A 19988-nucleotide genomic window follows, 5' to 3' on the forward strand; every position below is an offset into this window, starting at 1 on the left:
CCCTTGCAGGATTCAGGCACCCCTTTGAGGGACTTGGTTCGGCCTCGGTAGCCCCTTTCGGGACTTGGGCTCAGCCTCAGGCGGCCCCTCCCTGCGATCGGCCATGGGCAGTACCTCGGTGGGCTCGTCCTCGGGCAGCCCCTCGCCGGGCTCGTCCTCGGGCAGCCCCTCGCCGGGCTCGTCCTCGGGCAGCCCCTCGCCGGGCTCGTCCTCGGGCAGCCCCTCGCCGGGCTCGTCCTCGGGCAGCCCCTCGCCGGGCTCGTCCTCGGGCAGCCCCTCGCCGGGCTCGTCCTCGGGCAGCCCCTCGCCGGGCTCGTCCTCGGGCAGCCCCTCGCCGGGCTCGTCCTCGGGCAGCCCCTCGCCGGGCTCGTCCTCGGGCAGCCCCTCGCCGGGCTCGTCCTCGGGCAGCCCCTCGCCGGGCTCGTCCTCGGGCAGCCCCTCGCGGAGCTCGTCCTCGGGCAGCCCCTCGCCGGGCTCGTCCTCGGGCAGCCCCTCGCCGGGCTCGTCCTCGGGCAGCCCCTCGCCGGGCTCGTCCTCGGGCAGCCCCTCGCCGGGCTCGTCCTCGGGCAGCCCCTCGCCGGGCTCGTCCTCGGGCAGCCCCTCGCGGGACTCGGGCTCGTCCTCGGGCAGCCCCTCGCGGGACTCGTCCTCGGGCAGCCCCTCGCTGGGCTCGTCCTCGGGCAGCCCCTCGCTGGGCTCGTCCTCGGGCAGCCCCTCGCTGGGCTCGTCCTCGGGCAGCCCCTCGCGGGACTCGGACTCGGGCAGCCCCTCGCGGGACTCTGGCTCTGACTCGGGCAGCCCCTCGCTGGACTCGGGCTCGTCCTCGGGCAGCCCCTCGCGGGACTCGGGCTCGTCCTCGGGCAGCCCCTCGCTGGGCTCGACCTCGGGCAGCCCCTCACTGGACTCGGACTCGGGCAGCCCCTCTCTGTGCTCGGACTCGGTCAGCCCCTCGCTGGGCTCGGACTCGGTCAGCCCCTCGCTGGGCTCGGACTCGGTTAGTCCCTCGCTGGGCTCGGACTCGGGCAGCCCCTCGCTGGGCTCGGCCTCGGGCAGCCCCTCGAGGGACTCGGGCTCGTCCTCGGGTAGCCCCTCGCGGGACTCGGGCTCGTCCTCGGGCAGCCCCTCGCGGGACTCGGGCTCGTCCTCGGGCAGCCCCTCACTGGGCTCGGACTCGGGCAGCCCCTCGCTGGGCTCGGACTCGGGCAGCCCCTCCATGGACTCGGGCTCTGCCTCGGGCAGCCTCTCGCAGGACTCGGGCTCGGCCTCGGGCTCGTCCTCGGGTGGCCCCTCGCGGGACTCGGGCTCGTCCTCGGGTGGCCCCTCGCGGGACTCGGGCTCGTCCTCGGGTGGCCCCTCGCGGGACTCGGGCTCGGCCTCGGGCAGCCCCTCGCTGGGCTCGTCCTCGGTCAGCCCCTCGCTGGGCTCGTCCTCGGGCAGCCCCTCGCTGGGCTCGGACTCGGACAGCCCCTCGCTGGGCTCGGACTCGGACAGCCCCTCGCTGGGCTCGGACTCGGACAGCCCCTCGCTGGGCTCGGACTCGGACAGCCCCTCGCTTGGCTCGGCCTCGGGCAGCCCCTCGCTGGGCTCGGACTCGGCCTCGGGCAGCCCCTCGCTGGGCTCGGACTCGGCCTCGGGCAGCCCCTCGCTGGGCTCGGCCTCGGCCTCGGGCGGCCCCTCGCGGGACTCGGGCTCGTCCTCGGGCGGCCCCTCGCGGGACTCGGGCTCGTCCTCGGGCGGCCCCTCGCGGGACTCGGGCTCGTCCTCGGGCGGCCCCTCACTGGGCTTGGACTCGGGCAGCCCCTCGCTGGGCTCGTCCTCGGGCAGCCCCTTGCGGGACTCGGGCTCGGCCTCGGGCAGCCGCTCACTGGGCTCGTCCTCGGTCAGCCTCTCGCTGGGCTCGTCCTTGGGCAGCCCCTCGCTGGGCTCGTCCTCGGACAGCCCCTCGCTGGGCTCGGACTCGGCCTCGGGCAGCCCCTCGTGGGACTCAGGCTTGGCCTCGGGCGGCCCCTCGCGGGACTCGGGCTCGTCCTCGGGCAGCCCCTTGCGGGACTCGGGCTCGGCCTCGGGCAGCCGCTCACTGGGCTCGTCCTCGGTCAGCCTCTCGCTGGGCTCGTCCTTGGGCAGCCCCTCGCTGGGCTCGTCCTCGGACAGCCCCTCGCTGGGCTCGGACTCGGCCTCGGGCAGCCCCTCGTGGGACTCAGGCTTGGCCTCGGGCGGCCCCTCGCGGGACTCGGGCTCGTCCTCGGGCGGCCCCTCGTGGGACTCGGGCAGCCCCTCGCTGGGCTCGGACTCGGGCAGCCCCTCGCTGGGCTCGGACTCGGTCAGCCCCTCGCTGGGCTCGTCCTCGGGCAGCCTCTCGCTGGGCTCGTCCTCGGGCAGCCCCTTGCAGGACTTGGGCTCGTCCTCGGGCAGCCCCTCGCTGGGCTGGTCCTCGGGCAGCCCCTCGCTGGGCTCAGACTCGGGCAGCCCCTCGCTGGGCTCAGACTCGGGCAGCCCCTCGCTGGGCTCGGACTCGGGCAGCCCCTCGCTGGGCTCAGACTCGGGCAGCCCCTTGTGGGACTCTGGCTCAGACTCAGAGAGCCCCTTGCTGGGCTCGGACTTGGGCAGCCCCTCACTGGGCTCACCCTTTGGCAGCCCCTCGCTGGGCTCGTCCTCGGGCAGCCCCTCGCGGGACTCCTCGGGCAGCCCCTCGCGGGACTCCTCGGGCAGCCCCTCGCGGGACTCGGGCTCATCCTTGGGCAGCCCCTCCATGGACTCGGGCTTGTCCACGGGCAGCCCCTCGCTGGGCTCGTCCTCGGGCAGCCCCTCCATGGACTCGGGCTCGGCCTCAGGCAGCCCCTCGCGGGACTCGGGCTTGGCCTCGGGCGGCCCCTTGCGGGACTCGGGCTTGGCCTCGGGCGGCCCCTTGCGGGACTCGGGCTCGGCCTTGGGTGGCCCCTCGCGGGACTCGGGCTCGTCCTCGGGCAGCCCCTCGTGGGACTCAGGCTCGGACTCAGGCCGCCCTTTGCTGGGCTCGGACTCGGGCATCCCCTCGCTGGGCTCGTCCTCGGGCAGCCCCTCTCGGGACTCGGCCTCGGGCAGCCCCTCGCTGGGCTCGTCCTCGGGCAGCCCCTCGCGGGACTCGGGCTCGGCCTTGGGCAGCCCCTCGTGGGACTTGGGCTCGGGCTCGGGCAGCCCCTCGCGGGACTCGGGCTCGGCCTCGGGCAGCCCTTTGCGGGACTTGGGCTTTGCCTCGAGCTGCTCGTTGTGGGACTCGGGCTTGGCCTCGGGCAGCCCCTCGCATTGGGGTCTGGGTTCAGGGAGAGCCTGGCGCTGGACGGTGTGGCAGGTCCTACTGTAGATTCCGTGAACACTTATCAAGCGGTCGTGGTGCTTCCACTCCCCAGCCCTCCTCCTGCCCAATTTTTTTACGCTTTTGTCCAAATGGCAGGGTTGGGTGGCGGTGGTGGTGGAGGTGTTTGGCCACTGAGCCCTCCGTCTGCCCCACGCTGTGGCAGTTGAGGGTGATGGGGATGCAGGCGGTGGTGAGGACCTGCTTCTCGCCCCCTACCACCACCACCACCAGAGGATGGGGGCACCTACGGTAACGAGGCACCCCATGAGGACGCCATATGGTGCCAGCCCCGCTGCGGTGCGAGACCAGCCTTCCCCAACCAGGAGGCAGGTGAGGCGGCTAGCCAGTTCCTGAGGGAAGCCGGCCTCCCCATAGTAGTGGCAGGGCACCAGCGCCGCCCTTCCCATCAGTCTCTCCCACCAACCACTTGTTGCCCGCCGTCGCGCCGCCTCCTTAATAAGATTCAGCACCCACAGTTGAGTGACCTCCCACCAGCCCATGAGGGCCGCCGCCACCGCCAGTATCCCCACCAGCAGCCTCCTCATCCCCTCCGTCCTCGTTCTCAACACCCTGACCAACGCGACCTCCTCCCCCTTCCCGCCCGACTCCGTCCGCCTCCCCAACAAACTCAACACGTTTTCCCACAGCATTTTTTCTGTTTTCAACAGATTTGCTATTGTTTGTTACTTTATTATCTTTGGACTCTTTAAAACTGTTTTGTAAGCGATGTAATGCAATACTACGGTTTTGGGAGGTAAAAGAGTTGGTGAGAGAGAGAGAGAGAGAGAGAGAGAGAGAGAGAATAATAAAAAGATGAAGAAAGTTTTAGGATGAGGAGGAGAGGGAGGGAGTGTAGGAGGAGAAGAAAACCTGAATAACGAAGAGCATAGAACAAAATCGTCTGCTGATAACAAGAACACAGGTTTAAAGATTCGATGGCAGTGAGAAGGAGAACATTATCAATAAGAAAAACCTTCCCTGATTCCCATGAAAGAATGTGGCGGTAACAGGAGGAAAATAAGAGATGTCACCGAATAAAAGATGTCACAGTATACATGTCAAGATGTCACTGTCAGTGTGTCACCGTATAAAAGATATCACCGTATAAAAGATATCACCGTATAAAAGATATCACCGTATAAAAGATGTCAAGATGTCACCGTGTAAAAGACGTCAAGATGTCACTGTATAAAAGATGTCACCGTATAAAAGATGTCAAGATATCACTGTCAAGCTGTCACCGTAAAAAAGATGTTACCATATAAAAGATATCACCGAATAAAAGATGTCACCGTATAAAAGATGTCAAGATGTCACCGTGTAAAAGATGTCAAGATATCACCGTATAAAAGATGTCACCGTATAAAAGATGTCAAGATGTCACCGTATAAATGATATCACCGTATAAAAGATGTCACTGTATAAAAGATGTCGAGATGTCACCGTGTAAAAGATGTCAAGATGTCACCGTAAAAAAGATGTCAAGATGTCACCGTGAAAAGGATGTCACCTTATAAAAGATGTCAAGACGTCACCGTATAAAAGATGTCATCACCGTATAAAAGATGTCAAGATGTCATCGTATAAAAGAGCCATCCATCCCTCATCCAATCCTATGTCGCCCCATAAGGAGCATAGGAACCCGGGGCTAGGCAAGTTGGTCCTGACATTTAAGATGAGAGTGACCAGCCTCACTCATCCCTGAGTGGCATTGTGTGAGCAATAAACCCCAACCACCCCTTGGATATAAGCCTACACAGGCTCAGTCCGATTGGAGCATCTTAATTACCCACTAAACCGCCAGGTGCCATAATTTGGTTACATGGTTACCACCCAGCGTAGTAAATGGTTTCCTGGTGTACAGGAAACCATTTGGATTGTCACTCAGAGTAGAGTCACCCATAGGCAGTGGGAAGAGGAAAGAATGAAGGAAAAAAAAACTGAAGAAGGAGTGTAAAGTCACCCGTAGGCAGAAGAAAGAGGAAAGAAAGGCAGAAGAGGAAGGATGGAAGGGAGGAAAGTGTAGACACCCAAAGCAGCACTACATCGAGTGAGTGGATGAAGAGCGCCACCCCCCCCCCTTACCACAAATGTCACCGGATAAAAGATGTCAAGATGTCCATAGTAGAGATAACTTTTGTATTCGACTCTCGCTATGCCGATGTTACTCCTCTGGCCGTGATTCACAGGAGCCTGAGAGTGTTGATAGCTCTTAATAAGATTGGTCCTTAAGACAGCGTGATCAGGACTGGTGGAATCGTGGCCTGTGAGTCATAGCAGCCCGGGGTCAGGCCTCGCTATCGGGTCTTTTTTACTTTTATTTTCATTTTGTTTCCCTGTGGACTTGGGATCTGATCCCCCCCCCCCTCCGAGATGTTCATTTCGTTATTTTTCACTTGATGGTGTAAGTTATGTTATACATGTTATTCCTCGCTGCACGCAACGCCATTTTTTTTCTCCTTATAACTTGTGATAGGTACTTTTTTCTTCGCCATCATTATGATATCCTTGGACTGAACGGGTTAATGGAGTCTGATTTGAATACTTTCAGTAGGCGAGACTATTTCTAAGGTGACTAAAGTGGACTGAAGGCAGAAAGAATATAAAACAAAAGGTGTGATGGTAATGAAGTATTTACCTGCTGTCATTGCCCTACCTGGTGGTGTAGTGGTTAGAAGGCCTCAGTGGAAGTGACGGCCGTGCACTAGTTAGTTACCCCACAGAGTGACTGGATGTTTTTCGCTCATGTAAAGCCACCAGGAGAAGTAGGCCGGTCAACTGCCCTGAAATGTAGGATACCAGACTGGGATAGCCTAGCCTAGGGCCCCTACGCGTACAAGAAGGTAAACTGGAATTGCCTGTTACCGTTTTATTTATTAATTTTCATTTATTACTTTCTACTGATGTCAACGGTTGACCAAAATTGTGATGTGCTATTGCACTTCCTGCTTTACTAAATGTGTGTGTGTGGGGGGGGGGGGAGGGCGCACTCCGTTGAAAAGTAGTGTACGATGCAACTGAGCGCAAAGGAAGCACACGGATATTTGCTGAATGTCTGAGCTGTGGTCAGCCCTACACTCCTCCTACATCGACACATATTCCAAATGCTTTTTCATTATTGACTTCTACTTTAATACACTTTATAGCACTGAGGAACGCACACACCATAGCTTGTGGTTTATTATGTTGGTTCCTCACCCCTCTTAGAAGAAAACTTGATTAGGTAAGTCGTAACATAGTAGGTGTACTGGAAAGTGTACCTGGAAAGCGAGATAGAGCTTGAGATAAGCAGCTCGTTTACACCGAGAAGAGAACCTTTAATACAGGTTATCTGGAAATCAATAATCTTACTTTTGTTATAAGAGTGTAAATATTATAAGAAAACTATTTTTTTGTTTTCTTGAATAGTAGATTTTATCGAAATATTAATGCAGTGAAAGTAAAAAGTATTGTGAAAGAAAGTAGAAATAACACTTAAATATTCTTAAAAGTAAATATAAGAAATTGTATCTTGTGTATAAATGGTTTTCAAAATTAGATCTATAAATATTTATCCCGAGAAAAAGATAACTAATTAAAAAAAAAAAGTTCTTGTTGCAATAAAATTTTTAACTTAATATTAGAGGTGATATCCCAATCGAGCTTTTATATCTGGTTTTCTAAGAAATAAATTTAATTTACGTGCTTAACTATTTAGTTTTAGCAACTAAGAAGATTAGACTAGAGCTTTTTCTTCCAAAATGAAGAATTATATAACCCATAAAAATATAAAGAAACAAACAAACTACATCAGCAAAATCCCAATATCATGCAGCGGCCTCAAAACCAAAATGATGAGTTGGAGAAAAAGGACACATATAAAGACGATACAAACATACCATTAAAAAAGTAGTCCCAATAATTACATGAAGACCGTGAAAGCCTGTCGCTACAAAAAACAAGATCCAAAAACTGAGTCATTAATAGTAAACGGAGCTTCAAAGTATTCAAAAGCCTGAAGAGCTGTAAAATAAATACCTAGGATTCCTGGGCTTACTCCAACCATTTGCCGATGCTGTAAAATTATTTACTAAAGAGCAAACAATACCAACCATATCCAACTTTACATCATACTGTTTCTCCCCCGTCTTCAGATTATTTATTTCCCTCTTAGTTTGAGCTATCTTACCTTATCAAACTGGATTAGTAAATTTTAATACAGGAGATTTATTCTTCTTATGTTGTCTAAGCCTAGGAGTCTATTCAACTATAAGTGCTGGTTGGACTTCGAATTGCAAATACTCAATACATGGAAGACTACGGGCTGTCGCTCAAACAATTTCATACGAAGTTAGACTTGCTCTTATGCGGCTATGTTGCTAATTCTGAGTAAAAATCATCATAGCGCTATTCTTGGTATGAAGTTTAACAAATCTTTATTAATTAAGAGACTTCGACTTCCGATCCGTTCGTATACTATATTTGCAAGGCAAAATAATCCTGAAGAACATAGGCCATGACCTACCATTACAACACCAGCACCGTTCATATCTTTACTTGTTACTTACCATAATATACTTTCTGGTTGCCAGTGGTGCTAAGTATAGAAAACTGTAAATGCTTCCTTTGCCGTTGTTTTTGCTGCTCCTACTCTTATAATTGTTTACTGTTGCTATATTGTTGCTACTGTTGTTGCTATTGTTGCTATTGTTGTTGCTGTTGATGTTGCTACTGTAGTTCTTGATGCGATTACTGCTTTTGTTGTTGCTGCTCCTGTGGATGCTATTATTGTTCTTACTGATGACATTGTTAATATAGCTGTTGGTGTTATTGTTATTCTTGTTGTTACTATTACCCCCACAGGGATTTTACCAGTCTTTTCAGTCCTTCTCCCTCCCTTACCGAGCTTAACGTATCCGCGAAGCGTTATTTCTGTCCTGCCAGACTCTTCTAACTCTTGACCCCTCCCCCCTCGTCCCACCCTTTGGCGCGCTATTGTGCTCTTTCGTTAAACTTTCTTTAGAGTTAAATGCAGATATTTAACCATAGGCTCCTTCGTGTTGCATAAATTAAACTGAATACTGCCACGCCAAAAGGCGCACACACCATGATATGCTGTGCTTATAATGTTTTACAACAGTTTAGGTCCGACTGTTGTTCTTCACAGTAAATACAGTGTCAGGATTTGAGTGTAATTCTATCTGCATAACTCACGACTTAAATTTTCGGTTTCTTTAAGGAGTGATAAGATTTTCTACCTTCCAGGACAATTTGTAAAGAGCAATAACTAGTTGGTTATAAGATAAAGCAGACAAGCTAGGTAAGTCCATTCAGACATGCCAAGCATTCAGAAGTCAAGGGAATATTCCTGTTGAAGTGATTACTCGTACATGTACAGTTCGAAGACAAAAGCCTAATCAAAGATGTAATTATATTTCTCACAAATAAATGATCTGGTGAGATCCAAAAATAGGAAAGAGTTAACACAAAAGTAAAGAAACTTATAACAGAGTGAAGGTAAAATAGTCCCTGCATCCGTCCAGTCAGAGCCCACAGCAATAGCCTGCGTATCTGACAAAAAGAACTTGTTCGATAAGTAAATCGCTTTCACTTCTCGTGTAAACACTGTTTAATTCAATATTTACCGCTGATAAATCAACCATACATTTTGTTTTTTATTATTACAAAATAAACTTACATAATACTGTATTAAGTATATTTCTGAAATTTATATTTGGGGTTTGTCATGACTGGGATTAGCACAGATTACAGTGAGATGGTGGGGAGGATGGAAGAGGAGAGAAGGGAGAGGAAGAATGGAGGAAAGTGGGAGAAGAAATGAGAACGAGGAATGGACGGTGAGAAAAGGAGTGATATAGACTTCAAAGAGAGAGCTTTAGGAGTAAAGAAAAAGGAAAGACTCATCTGAATGAGATGCAATAAAGAGAGAACAGAAGGACTAAAAAGGATTAGGACATGCGGATACGAGGAAGCAGGTGAAGTGTAAGGAAGAAAAACGGGGGGAGAAAGAAGAAAAAAAAAACAGGAAAGGGGGGGAATGAAGTAGACTATATTAATAAGAACGAGGAAAATCAGAAACGTTGTTAAGGAAGGAAAAATGAAGTTGGTATAGAGTATATAAAATTGTGGTCCAGCAGGAAGAGGTAAGGAGGTGTGAAGTGTGGGGCACAATGATGGGTGGAAGAAAGGGAGAAGGAAATAAAGAATGAGTGTTGTAAGATTAGGTGAGGGGAGCGAAGTGAGATAGTGTGTCAGTAGTCAAGTGAGATGGAGCGCTAGGGTAGAGACTCAGGAATAGCACCGGACTTTATTTCTACCACAGAATACTGACGCGTAGCGTAGTGGTTTGGAGCGCTGGCCAGTGGGGTGGCTAGGTGTGCCTAAGTTAAGATCCTTATGGCTGAAGTTTATATACTTATTTATTTATGTATTTATTAATTTAGTCATTTAATGCGAGCAAGGTAATAGATCGATAATTCATTCACAACGGTCTCTCTCTGTCTCTCTCTCTCTCTCTAAAATAACTGAGGAAATTTATCTAAAGGTACAGTTGCTGGCATATCAAACAGAAACAGCCCGTCCACCAGCGAGGTGGTGTAATGCTCTCTGCATCTGGTAACACTGACAAACATGGAACTTCACCAGGTTTCGTTCGGTCGCTAGGATGAACCGAACGTGGTGATCATTGCAGCTGTGCGTAGTTGTTGGTGGCAATATAATGTATAAGCAATGTTCCGCCAGAAAATATACTGATAATAGCATGTCATGATTACGGTAAGGTTGTAATGTCTGCAGTTATCCAGTCTGAACACGTGCACATTACATCAGTTATGCCATTAGTTACAAAAATCGCTTGTATTAAATGCAGTTATTATGATTGACGGTTAATATTATTAATGACTGATTATTATGACACTGATTTCATGAATGGTTTGGTTTCTGGTCATGAACCATGCAACAGTTAACAGTTCATCATATAAGTCATAGTTTCAGCTTCCCCACATCTATCGATGAACAGAAAATTATCGTGACGCCCATCCTCCCTACCGTTAATCTGACATTGGTAGACCTCAGAAATCGAAGCAAGTTCACTGCATATAGGAGGTGGCACCTCAGGAGGCGGCAGGGTGGGGGTGGGGGACCTGGGAGACAGGAGGAGGGAGGTGGGTGAAGAAGGGGGCAACAGTGGTCGAACTGGGGGCTAGAGGAGAGGGATGATGGGTTAGGGGACGGTAGACTTTGGTGGACGACAGGAGCTACAATGGGATAGATTACAAGATGATGACTGGGCCAAATCATTGTTTCATGGAGAATATGGAATCTTACGATCAGACCATAAAACGTTATGTTGACGTTGCCACGTGTTGTAATTGACCGTCATGGTTTGTAACAATTCACGACACACTTAACACTGAGTGGCTCAATACCCTTTAATGAGTACGGTGACTTTGTTAATGTGCAAATATATGACACGTCCCTACAGTTTGCAGATGTTACAGCTGTTGTTATAGTGATTGGGAATTACAGTACTCTTGTAGCCTAAATCGCCGCCCACATTAGCGGGCAGAGACTGGTGGACTGTCCGCCCCGAGCTTTCTTTTCGATTGATATCCTAAATTCCTCTATATCGGTGATTTAACCCTTCCAAGCCTTTTTTTTTATTATTAATAGGTTTAATGATAATGTCCTTGGGCTGAAAGGGTTAATGGCAGATCTGTTTGTAACCCTTTCTGTGCGAGATATCATTTCCATGCTGAATAAATTGCTTTCAAGGCAGCAAGAACAAAATACAAAAGGCGTCAACATAGCGAAGAATGGACAGATAGATGTGTAAGATGGGACTGCATGGATTGGTGGCTGTGGGGTGGGTTGATGGATGGACGGGTGGGTAAGTTTGTGAGAAGGCGGTATATATACGGTATTGGTGGAGTGTGTGTGTGTGTGTGTGAGAGAGAGAGAGAGAGAGAGAGAGAGAGAGAGAGAGAGAGAGAGAGAGCATGTTGTAAGTCATCTTGCGGAGCTCCAGTCTTGGCGACTGGGTGGGTAGTTTAGTAGGTGCTGGATGAGTGACGTGGGTTGATGGGTGGACAGGTGGGGTGGATGGAGTGGGTGGTGTGGGGTTAGTAGTTGGAGTGAGTACGGCTGTGAGTGTGGTGTGCATAGTGGGAGGAGTGGGTTAAGTGGGTGGGATTTGTAGGGTGGATGAGTGAGTTGTGCGAAATGGATGGGATGAGTGGAAAGGGTGTACAAGTAGGATGTGTTGGGTGGCCACGGTGTGTGAGTGGGTGGGAGGGTTGAGGTGGTTTAGCTGGGTTGGACACGTGGGTGGGGTGACTGGGTTTCCTGGGTAGGTGAGTTGGTGGGTGGATGTGTGGCTTCCCGGAGGACAAGTCCAGGAGACCCGCTTACTACGCTCAGTGAGTGAATAGGTATATGGGTGGGTGGGTTATTAGTTAGTGGATAGGTATATGGGTGGGTGGGTTATTAGTGAGTGGATAGGTATATGGGTGGGTGGGTTATTAGTTAGTGGATAGGTATATGGGTGGGTGGGTTATTAGTGAGTGGATAGGTATATGGGTGGGTGGGTTATTAGTGAGTGGATAGGTATATGGGTGGGTGGGTTATTAGTGAGTGGATGGGTATATGGGTGGGTGGGTTATTAGTGAGTGGATAGGTATATGGGTGGGTGGGTTATTAGTTAGTGGATAGGTATATGGGTGGGTGGGTTATTAGTGAGTGGATAGGTATATGGGTGGGTGGGTTATTAGTGAGTGGATAGGTATATGGGTGGGTGGGTTATTTGGTGGGTGGGTGGAAGGAGCAAAATAGGTCCGCTGGGGAATAGGTCAATTCGGTAACAGGTCCAGGGTTAAAATGCCCGTTTGGGAAAATAGGTCCCTGGAGAATCCATCAGGGGAAATGGTCCTTAGTGGAAATAGGTCCAGTGGGTAAAAAGGGATGGAACACAGGTGCCTATGGTGAAATGGGTCAGTGTGGGGATTTGTGCCCATGGATAGAAAATAGGCCCATTGGTAGGTCCACAGAGCAAATAGGTCCGTGGAAAGAAGATAGGCCCAGGGGTAAAAATAGGTCCATGGGAAAGCTATTGGAGGTGATATATATCCATGGATAAAATATGTCCATGAAGGAAAATAGGTCCATGGGGAACATTGGTCATTTGATGGAAAATAGGTCCATGTAGGAAAAGTAGGTGCCTGGTGGAAAATAGGCCCTAATGTGAAATAGGTCCATCGGGACAAGGGGGTCCATGAGAAGGCCCTTGAAGAAATAGGGCCATAGGGAGTAAATGGGTCCGCTTGACAACAACTGCAGGGGTGAAGTAGGTCCAAGGGGAATATTGGTCAGCGGAGGAAAGTTGGGTCATGGCATAAAATAGGTGCAGTGGTGAAATGGGCTCCTGGGAAAAATGAGTGCAAGTGAGACAGATCCTTGGAGAAATGGTTACAACTGGATGAAGATAGATCCTTTGGAAAAATGGTGACAATTGGATGAACATAGATCCTTTGGAAAAATGGTTACAATTGGATGAACATAGATCCTTTGGAAAAATGGTTACAATTGGATGAACATAGATCCTTTGGAGGAATGGGTTCATGGAGGAAAATACATTCCAGCGGGAAAGTAGGTCCAGGAAAGAAAATGGGTTCACGGCATGAAAATAGCTTCATGAGGGAAAATAGGTGGGTGAGATGCCCCGTAATGGGTGTGTAATTGATGACGGGTGAGATGTCCCGTAATGGGCGTGTAATTGGCGATGGGTGAGATGCCCCGTAATGGGTGTGTAATTGGTGACGGGTGAGATGTCCCGTAATGGGCGTGTAATTGGCGATGGGTGAGATGCCCCGTAATGGGTGTGTAATTGGTGACGGGTGAGATGCCCTGTAATGAGTGTGTAATTGATGACGGGTGAGATGCCCCGTAATGAGTGTGTAATTGATGACGGGTGAGATGCCCCGTAATGAGTGTGTAATTGATGACGGGTGAGATTCCCCGTAATGGGTGTGTAATTGATGACGGGTGAGATGCCCTGTAATGAGTGTGTAATTGATGACGGGTGAGATGCCCTGTAATGAGTGTGTAATTGATGACGGGTGAGATGCCCTGTAATGAGTGTGTAATTGATGACGGGTGAGATGCCCTGTAATGAGTGTGTAATTGATGACGGGTGAGATGCCCCGTAATGGGTGTGTAATTGGTGATGGGTGAGATGCCCCGTAATGGGTGTGTAATTGGTGACAGGTGAGATTCCCCGTAATGGGTGTGTAATTGGTGACGGGTGAGATTCCAGCTATTGGGTGTGTAATTGGTGACGGGTGAGATTCCCCGTAATGGGTGTGTAATTGGTGACGGGTGAGATGCCCCGTAATGGGTGTGTAATTGGTGACGGGTGAGATGCCCCGTAATGGGTAATTGGTGACGGGTGAGATTCCCCGTAATGGGTGTGTAATTGGTGACGGGTGAGATGCCCCGTAATGGGTGTGTAATTGGTGACGGGTGAGATGCCCCGTAATGGGTGTGTAATTGGTGACGGGTGAGATGCCCCGTAATGGGTGTGTAATTGGTGACGGGTGAGGTGCCCCGTAATGGGTGTGTAATTGGTGACGGGTGAGATGCCCCGTAATGGGGGTGTAATTGGTGACGGGTGAGGTGCCCCATAATGGGGGTGTAATTGGTGACGGGTGAGGTGCCCCATAATGGGGGTGTAATTGGTGACGGGTGAGGTGCCCCATAATGGGGGTGTAATTGGTGACGGGCTGATGTGCTTTTAGTCTAATATCCTTCCTATCCAGCTGTTTGGGTAGTAATGTTGCCGTGGGTGTCGCAGGTGCCAGCGGTGCTTAGTGACAATACAATGATAACACTTCCATCACTGTAGCCCGCTTTGGTATTGGCTCATTTTATCTAAACTTTCTTATCTCAACGTCCCAATCCCAGGATTTCGTTTTCCCGACGTTAATCCCTTCACTCCGATGACGGACTATTTAGTTTAATCTCGCTGCATCCAGAGGGTTTTATTGGCCTGAAGAGAGACTCCAAACCCTGTAGATTAGATAGTGCTTTCACTTACCCTTTCGCTAGAAAAAATATCTCCTAAGATGACTAAATCGTCCGTGGGTAACAATTTACTAATAGAATACGACACCGAAAGATGTTTGGAGATGGCAGCAGTGAAGCCCAGGAGACGCCATAAGAGTGCAAGAATTAGTGAAGATTATTCCTATCTCCTCCAGGTCAAACAAAGCCTCCTTAGCTGATTGCACTCGCCTGGAGATAGCAGAAGAGAAAAATGATATGAGAGAGAGAGAGAGAGAGAGAGAGAGAGAGAGAGAGAAGAGGATAAGCTGTTTTCATGCTGCTTAAAAATTAAAAACTAAAGGCACAGAAAATGGCGCTATTTTAGAGAGAAGGTCTTATGCCAAGCGGCTCTGTTGATTCGTAATGCCTCTCCCATATTGATTTATCCTTCAGAATGATTTATTAGTGGTTTATTTAGTGATTTATTCTGCATAGTCCACATCATTATCCTCATCTATTTTATTGATACAGAGTGTGTCAACATCAATACCATATAAAGAACATAGACAGAAAATGGTGAGGTGAAATACGCAAAATGATAAAGTGTAAATGTTAAGGTGTAAATGGAAAGGTGTAAATGGTAAAGTGGTAAATGGTCAGGTGTAAATGGTAAGGTGTAATAGTAAGGTGTAAATGGTAAAGTGTAAATGGTAAGGTGTAATGGTAAGGTGTAATAGTAAGGTGTAAATGATAAGGTGTAAATGGTAAGGTGTAATAGTAAGGTGTAAATGGTAAGGTGTAATGGTAAGGTGTAAATGGTAAGGTGTAAATGATAAGGTGTAAATGGTAAGGTGTAATAGTAAGGTGTAATGGTAAGGTGTAATGGTAAGGTGTAAATGGTAAGGTGTAAATGATAAGGTGTAAATGGTAAGGTGTAATGGTAAGGTGTAAACGTCAAGGTGTAAATGGTAAGGTGTACGTCAAGGTGTAATGGTAAGGTGTAATGGTAAGGTGTAATGGTAAGGTGTAATGGTAAGGTGTAATGGTAAGGGGTAATGGTAAGGTGTAATGGTAAGGGGTAATGGTAAGGTGTAATGGTAAGGTGTAATGGTAAGGTGTAAATGGTAAGGTGTAAAATGCCAAATGAGTCGGGCGGAAGCGGTGTTACAAAGTCTCCTGAGTCACCTGAACGGCCCAGACTTTTGTATTTCGAGATTCTGTAGCCAAGGAACAGGACGGAAGGCTGATGAAAGTGACACACACACACACACACACACACACACACACACACACACACACACACACACACACACACAAACACACACACAGTCTCTCTCTCTCTCTCTCTCTCTGACGATTGATAATTATTTGTTGATGATGATGATGATGATGATGATGGAGGAAGATGAGGAGGAGGAAACACCCTCTGCCTCCGGTCCTCTCCCCAAAGTGGCAGGTTATGTGTACCTTGAAATATTCCCTCCAAAGAAGCCCCGGAGACAGTGGCTGGAGGCAGGGAGGGAAGAGAGGAGGTAGGGAGAGGGGGAGAACGAAGATGGAAGGGAGAAGTGGGGATGTAGGGAGCGAGAAGGAGAAAAGGGAGAGAGATGGGAAATTGGGATGGAGAGGGGAAGAAAGAAGGTGGTAAAAGCGATATAAGGAGGGAGATGGGGAGGTGGGGTGGAGTGGGGAGGAGGATGAGGAAATGAGAAGAGGGAGTGTAGGGAGAGAGATGGAGACAGGGCACAAAGGGGAAGAGAAAAGAAGGGAGCGAAAAGAGGAGAGGTAGGGAGAGAGATTGGGAGAGAATAGAGTGGGTGATGTAAAAGGATATAAGGGAATGAGGGGAGGAGAAGGGGACGGGAAGGAAGGGAAGAGTGAGGGAGAAGGAGAGATAAAGGGAAAAGGGAGTACAAGTGGAGGTTTGAGAGGGAAAGGAAAATGATGGAAGGCGTAAGAAAGGGTGTAAGGAAGGGCGAGGGGGAGGGGGAAAGGGAATTAGACTGGGTGTGAGAAAAGAGGAAGAGGAGAGGTAAAAGAGGGAAGGATGGGGAAGAGAAGCGGTGAGAAGAGGGAGGAGGACGGATGAAGGAAAGGGTAAAGGAGGAAGTAGGGAGGGACATTGGAAAGAGGAGGTGAGGGGCGAGAGAGAAAGGAGGAAGGGGATAGAGGGGTAGCAGAGGTTTAAAGAGACGAGGGAGAGAAAGGAAGAGGGTGAGAGGTGGAACGTGGGAGAAGAGGGGAGAGGTGGAAGTGGGATGGCAAGGGTGGGATGGAAGGGGGAAGAGGAACAGGAGAGCACGAAGGACGAGGAAGAGGGGAAGGAAGGGGGAGAAAGGAGAGAAAGAGGAGTGGGGGAAAAATGAAGGTTAGAATGGAAAAAGGGAAACAGGGAAACAGTAAAGAGAGGGGAGAAAAGGAAAGTGAGGAGGAGAGGAGATGGAAGGGAGGAGTGAGGGAGAGAACGGAGGGGGACCAAAGCAGACAAGAAGTAGGGAAAGAAAGTAGTTGAGGATGGAGAGGATGGAAGAGAAAGAAGGGTAGGGAGACTGGGGGATAGGGAGGAGAAGAGAGAATAGGAGGAGGGGAGAGGACGTAAAGTGGTGGGAGGGTATGCAGGGGGGGAGGGTAGGAAGAGAAAGGAGGTGACAGACAAGAAACCCTGAACGCAATTGCCGAGAGGAGGAGAGGGAGGGAAGAGGAGATTTGTGGATGGGAGAGAGAGAGAGAGGTGACAGAGAGGGGGAGGGGCATGAGCATGAACCTTGAATACACAATACCAAGAGGAGTGGGGGGGTGGGGTGGACTGGGGGAAGAGAGAAGAAAGGTGGAGAGAGGGGGAAGAGGGAGGGAAAGGGAGGACTGAGGAGGGAGGGGAAGAGCAAGGAATGATTGAGAAACCTGGCAACAGTATTCATGAGGAGAAGGATGGGGTACGAGGGAGGATAGGAGGAGAAAACGAGAGAATGGGAGAGTGGGGAGTTGGAGGGAGGGTGGGAAGACGAAGAAAATGGGGGGAAGAAGGTCGGGAGAAGGGGGAGGGAAAAGAAAGGAATCTGAGGGGGGAAAGGGGAAACTAGAAACACCTTGCAGAGAAAGTGAAGGAAGAGCGGGGAAGAGGATGGGGAGGATGAAAAAGTAAAGCTTGGGATGAGGGGAAGAGATGTATGTAGGGAGACAGTGATCAGGTAGGGAGGGGGAAAGAGAGGGGATGGGGGGAAGAGAGGAGGTAGGGAGAGGGAAAGAGAGGAGGTAGGGAGGTGGAACGAAAGGAGGTAGGGAGGGGGAGAAGGTGGAGGTACGAATTGGAAATCCTGAATACAATGGCCGAAGGGTAGAGACGGCGGAGAGATGAGGAGAAAGGAGGAGAGGAGATGGGGAGAGAGAATGAAGAGGATAGAAGGACAGAAGGGAAGAGGGAATGGGGACAAAAGAGAGGAGATAGAGAGGGGGGAAAGAGAGTGGGAAGAAGCAAGAACCTATAACCAAGGAGAAAGGAAGAGGGGGAAGGGAAAACATGGGGAGAAGAGAGGGGGAGGAAGGGAAGGGAGGACAGGAGTAGGGTGAGGGAGAGAAGAAAAGGAGGGAAGGGAAGAGAGGACAGGACAAGGGTAAGGGAGAGAAGAAAGGGAGCGAAAGGGGGAGAGGGAGGGAGACACACATCAAAGAAATATGTAAACTGAAAGACAAGGGCCCTTACTCCGTGGAACCGCCATCACCACAAAATCCACAAAATCTTCAAGAGTCCGGCAGGGAGGGGGAGAGGCAGGGGAGGGAGGAGAGGGGAGGGAAGACGTAGGAGAAGAGGGCAGCGGAGGGGGAATGGGGAGGAGAAGGGTTGGTCTGGAGAGGGGGGGAGGGCAGAGGGTTGGATGGGGTGGGGCACAGGGGGTGCGAGGATAAGGTGGGGACATGGTCATAAACAGGCTGTGATTATGCTGTACATATATTTTCCTATGTAACATTTATTATTTAGAGACCTCCTTCTTTTTGGTGCATATGTGTGGACTCTCTCTGACTCGTGAACTCATACTCACGCGGGTACACAAACAAAAAACATAAAATGGAAAAGCGAATAGCACGCACGCACGCACACACACACACACACACACACACACACACACACACACACACACACACACACACACAGATGAATACAGAAATAGACAAGAAAACAGAGAAAACATAATAGTAAATGACATGGCCCTGAAAACACTATTAATTTATGATATTGGCAGTACCTTATTTCTTATGCACAAAAGTAAAATGTAGTGGTCAGATTATTATATTTTTTTTTGAGGGGGGGGGGAGTGCGTATTAGTAGAAAATAAGATAAAGGTGTTTTTATCTGCGCACATTAAACTGTAGTAACTCGAAGTGAAAACGATGATGGCACAGATGTTGTGTGACACTGTGCTTCGTGTTAGTCTTACATTGTGCCCTCTTTTTCTTTGTTTCTGGATCCTACCTAATCTCATCTCTTCGGTGAAAAATTAGGACTGGAATAATAATAATGATGAAGGTGATTGTCTGATTGGTTCCCCAAATCAGGACTGGCGGCACAACTGTTAGGGTGATGATGATGATGATGATGATGATGATGATGATGATGATGATGAGGAGGAGGAGGAGGAGGGGGAGGAGGAGGAAGAGGAGGAGAGTGTTGTTGATGATGATGGTGATGATGATGATGATGATGAGGAGGAGGAGGAAGAGGAAGAGGAGGAGAGTGTTGTTGTTGTTGTTGTCGTTGTGATGATGATGATGATGATGATGAGGAGGAGGAGGAGGAGGAAGAAGAGGAAGAGGAGGAGAGTGTTGTTGTTGATGATGATGATGATGATGGTTATAATGTACACAGTGCAAAGGAACGTTGGTTATGCAAAAAGAAGCGATGCGTCGTACTGTGCGATGTATTGCATGTATATATGTATGTATGTCAAGATTGTAGTGTTAATTACCCTGTACCTGCATAGGTGACCTAGTACCTTAGCAGCTGTGTACTCCCCTATATGGGTCGAGGAATCAGTGGAACGGTCATCACTGATACACAGGCAACCTAGTACCTTATCAGCTATGGACTCCCCGTGTAGGGTGAGAAAGCAATGGAATGGTCGCCACTTTTAAATGTTACCAGTGTCAAATACCTATCTACAGCTGTAGGAAACCACACATGTTCAGAGTTAGGAACCCAGTATTATCAAGGCAACCCACTGAGGCAATATTCAGCAGGTGGCGCGCCATTTGTGTACCCTGCTTGTCTACTGTATTAACACTACACAAGAAAATTCTTGAATTGAAAATATATGTACTGTACGTATGTATGTGTGTCCAGCAAGTATAGCCATGGCGACACGCTACTACTACACTTGTCTCTTGAATAGGTTTCCATTGTTACAGGAAACCGTTTGGCTGGATATTCATTGTCGAGTCGCCCGAAAACCTCGCTACATTGAGTGAGCGGATGGGTTGCGCCTCACCTGTGTGAATCTCTGTAGTGCTGAAGCACTTTTACTTGACGGAACTGAGTCACTCTGAATGCTAAATTGTGGTACCACGAAATGCAATTATGCTATTTTGAGGTCTCCTTTTTTACTAGGCAAATTAAGTCTCCATT

The 19988-nt window shown here is 49.9% G+C and overlaps 1 protein-coding gene across 1 annotated transcript in view; it reads left to right on the forward strand.

Moving 5' to 3' along the window:
• The first annotated feature begins 5449 nt into the window (after nt 1-5449).
• LOC145393576 (glutamate receptor 1-like) overlaps nt 5450-19988 on the forward strand; it is a 732257-nt gene continuing 717718 nt past the window's right edge. Inside the window, exon 1 of the mRNA XM_080267710.1 lies at nt 5450-5558. Coding sequence (XP_080123836.1) covers nt 5450-5558 — 109 coding nt within the window. The remainder of the gene's footprint in view (nt 5559-19988) is intronic.

The sequence above is a fragment of the Coenobita brevimanus genome, chromosome 1 (assembly GCF_032717465.1).
Source record: "Coenobita brevimanus isolate Jiangsu-jjx chromosome 1, ASM3271746v2, whole genome shotgun sequence".
Taxonomy (NCBI): domain Eukaryota; kingdom Metazoa; phylum Arthropoda; class Malacostraca; order Decapoda; family Coenobitidae; genus Coenobita; species Coenobita brevimanus.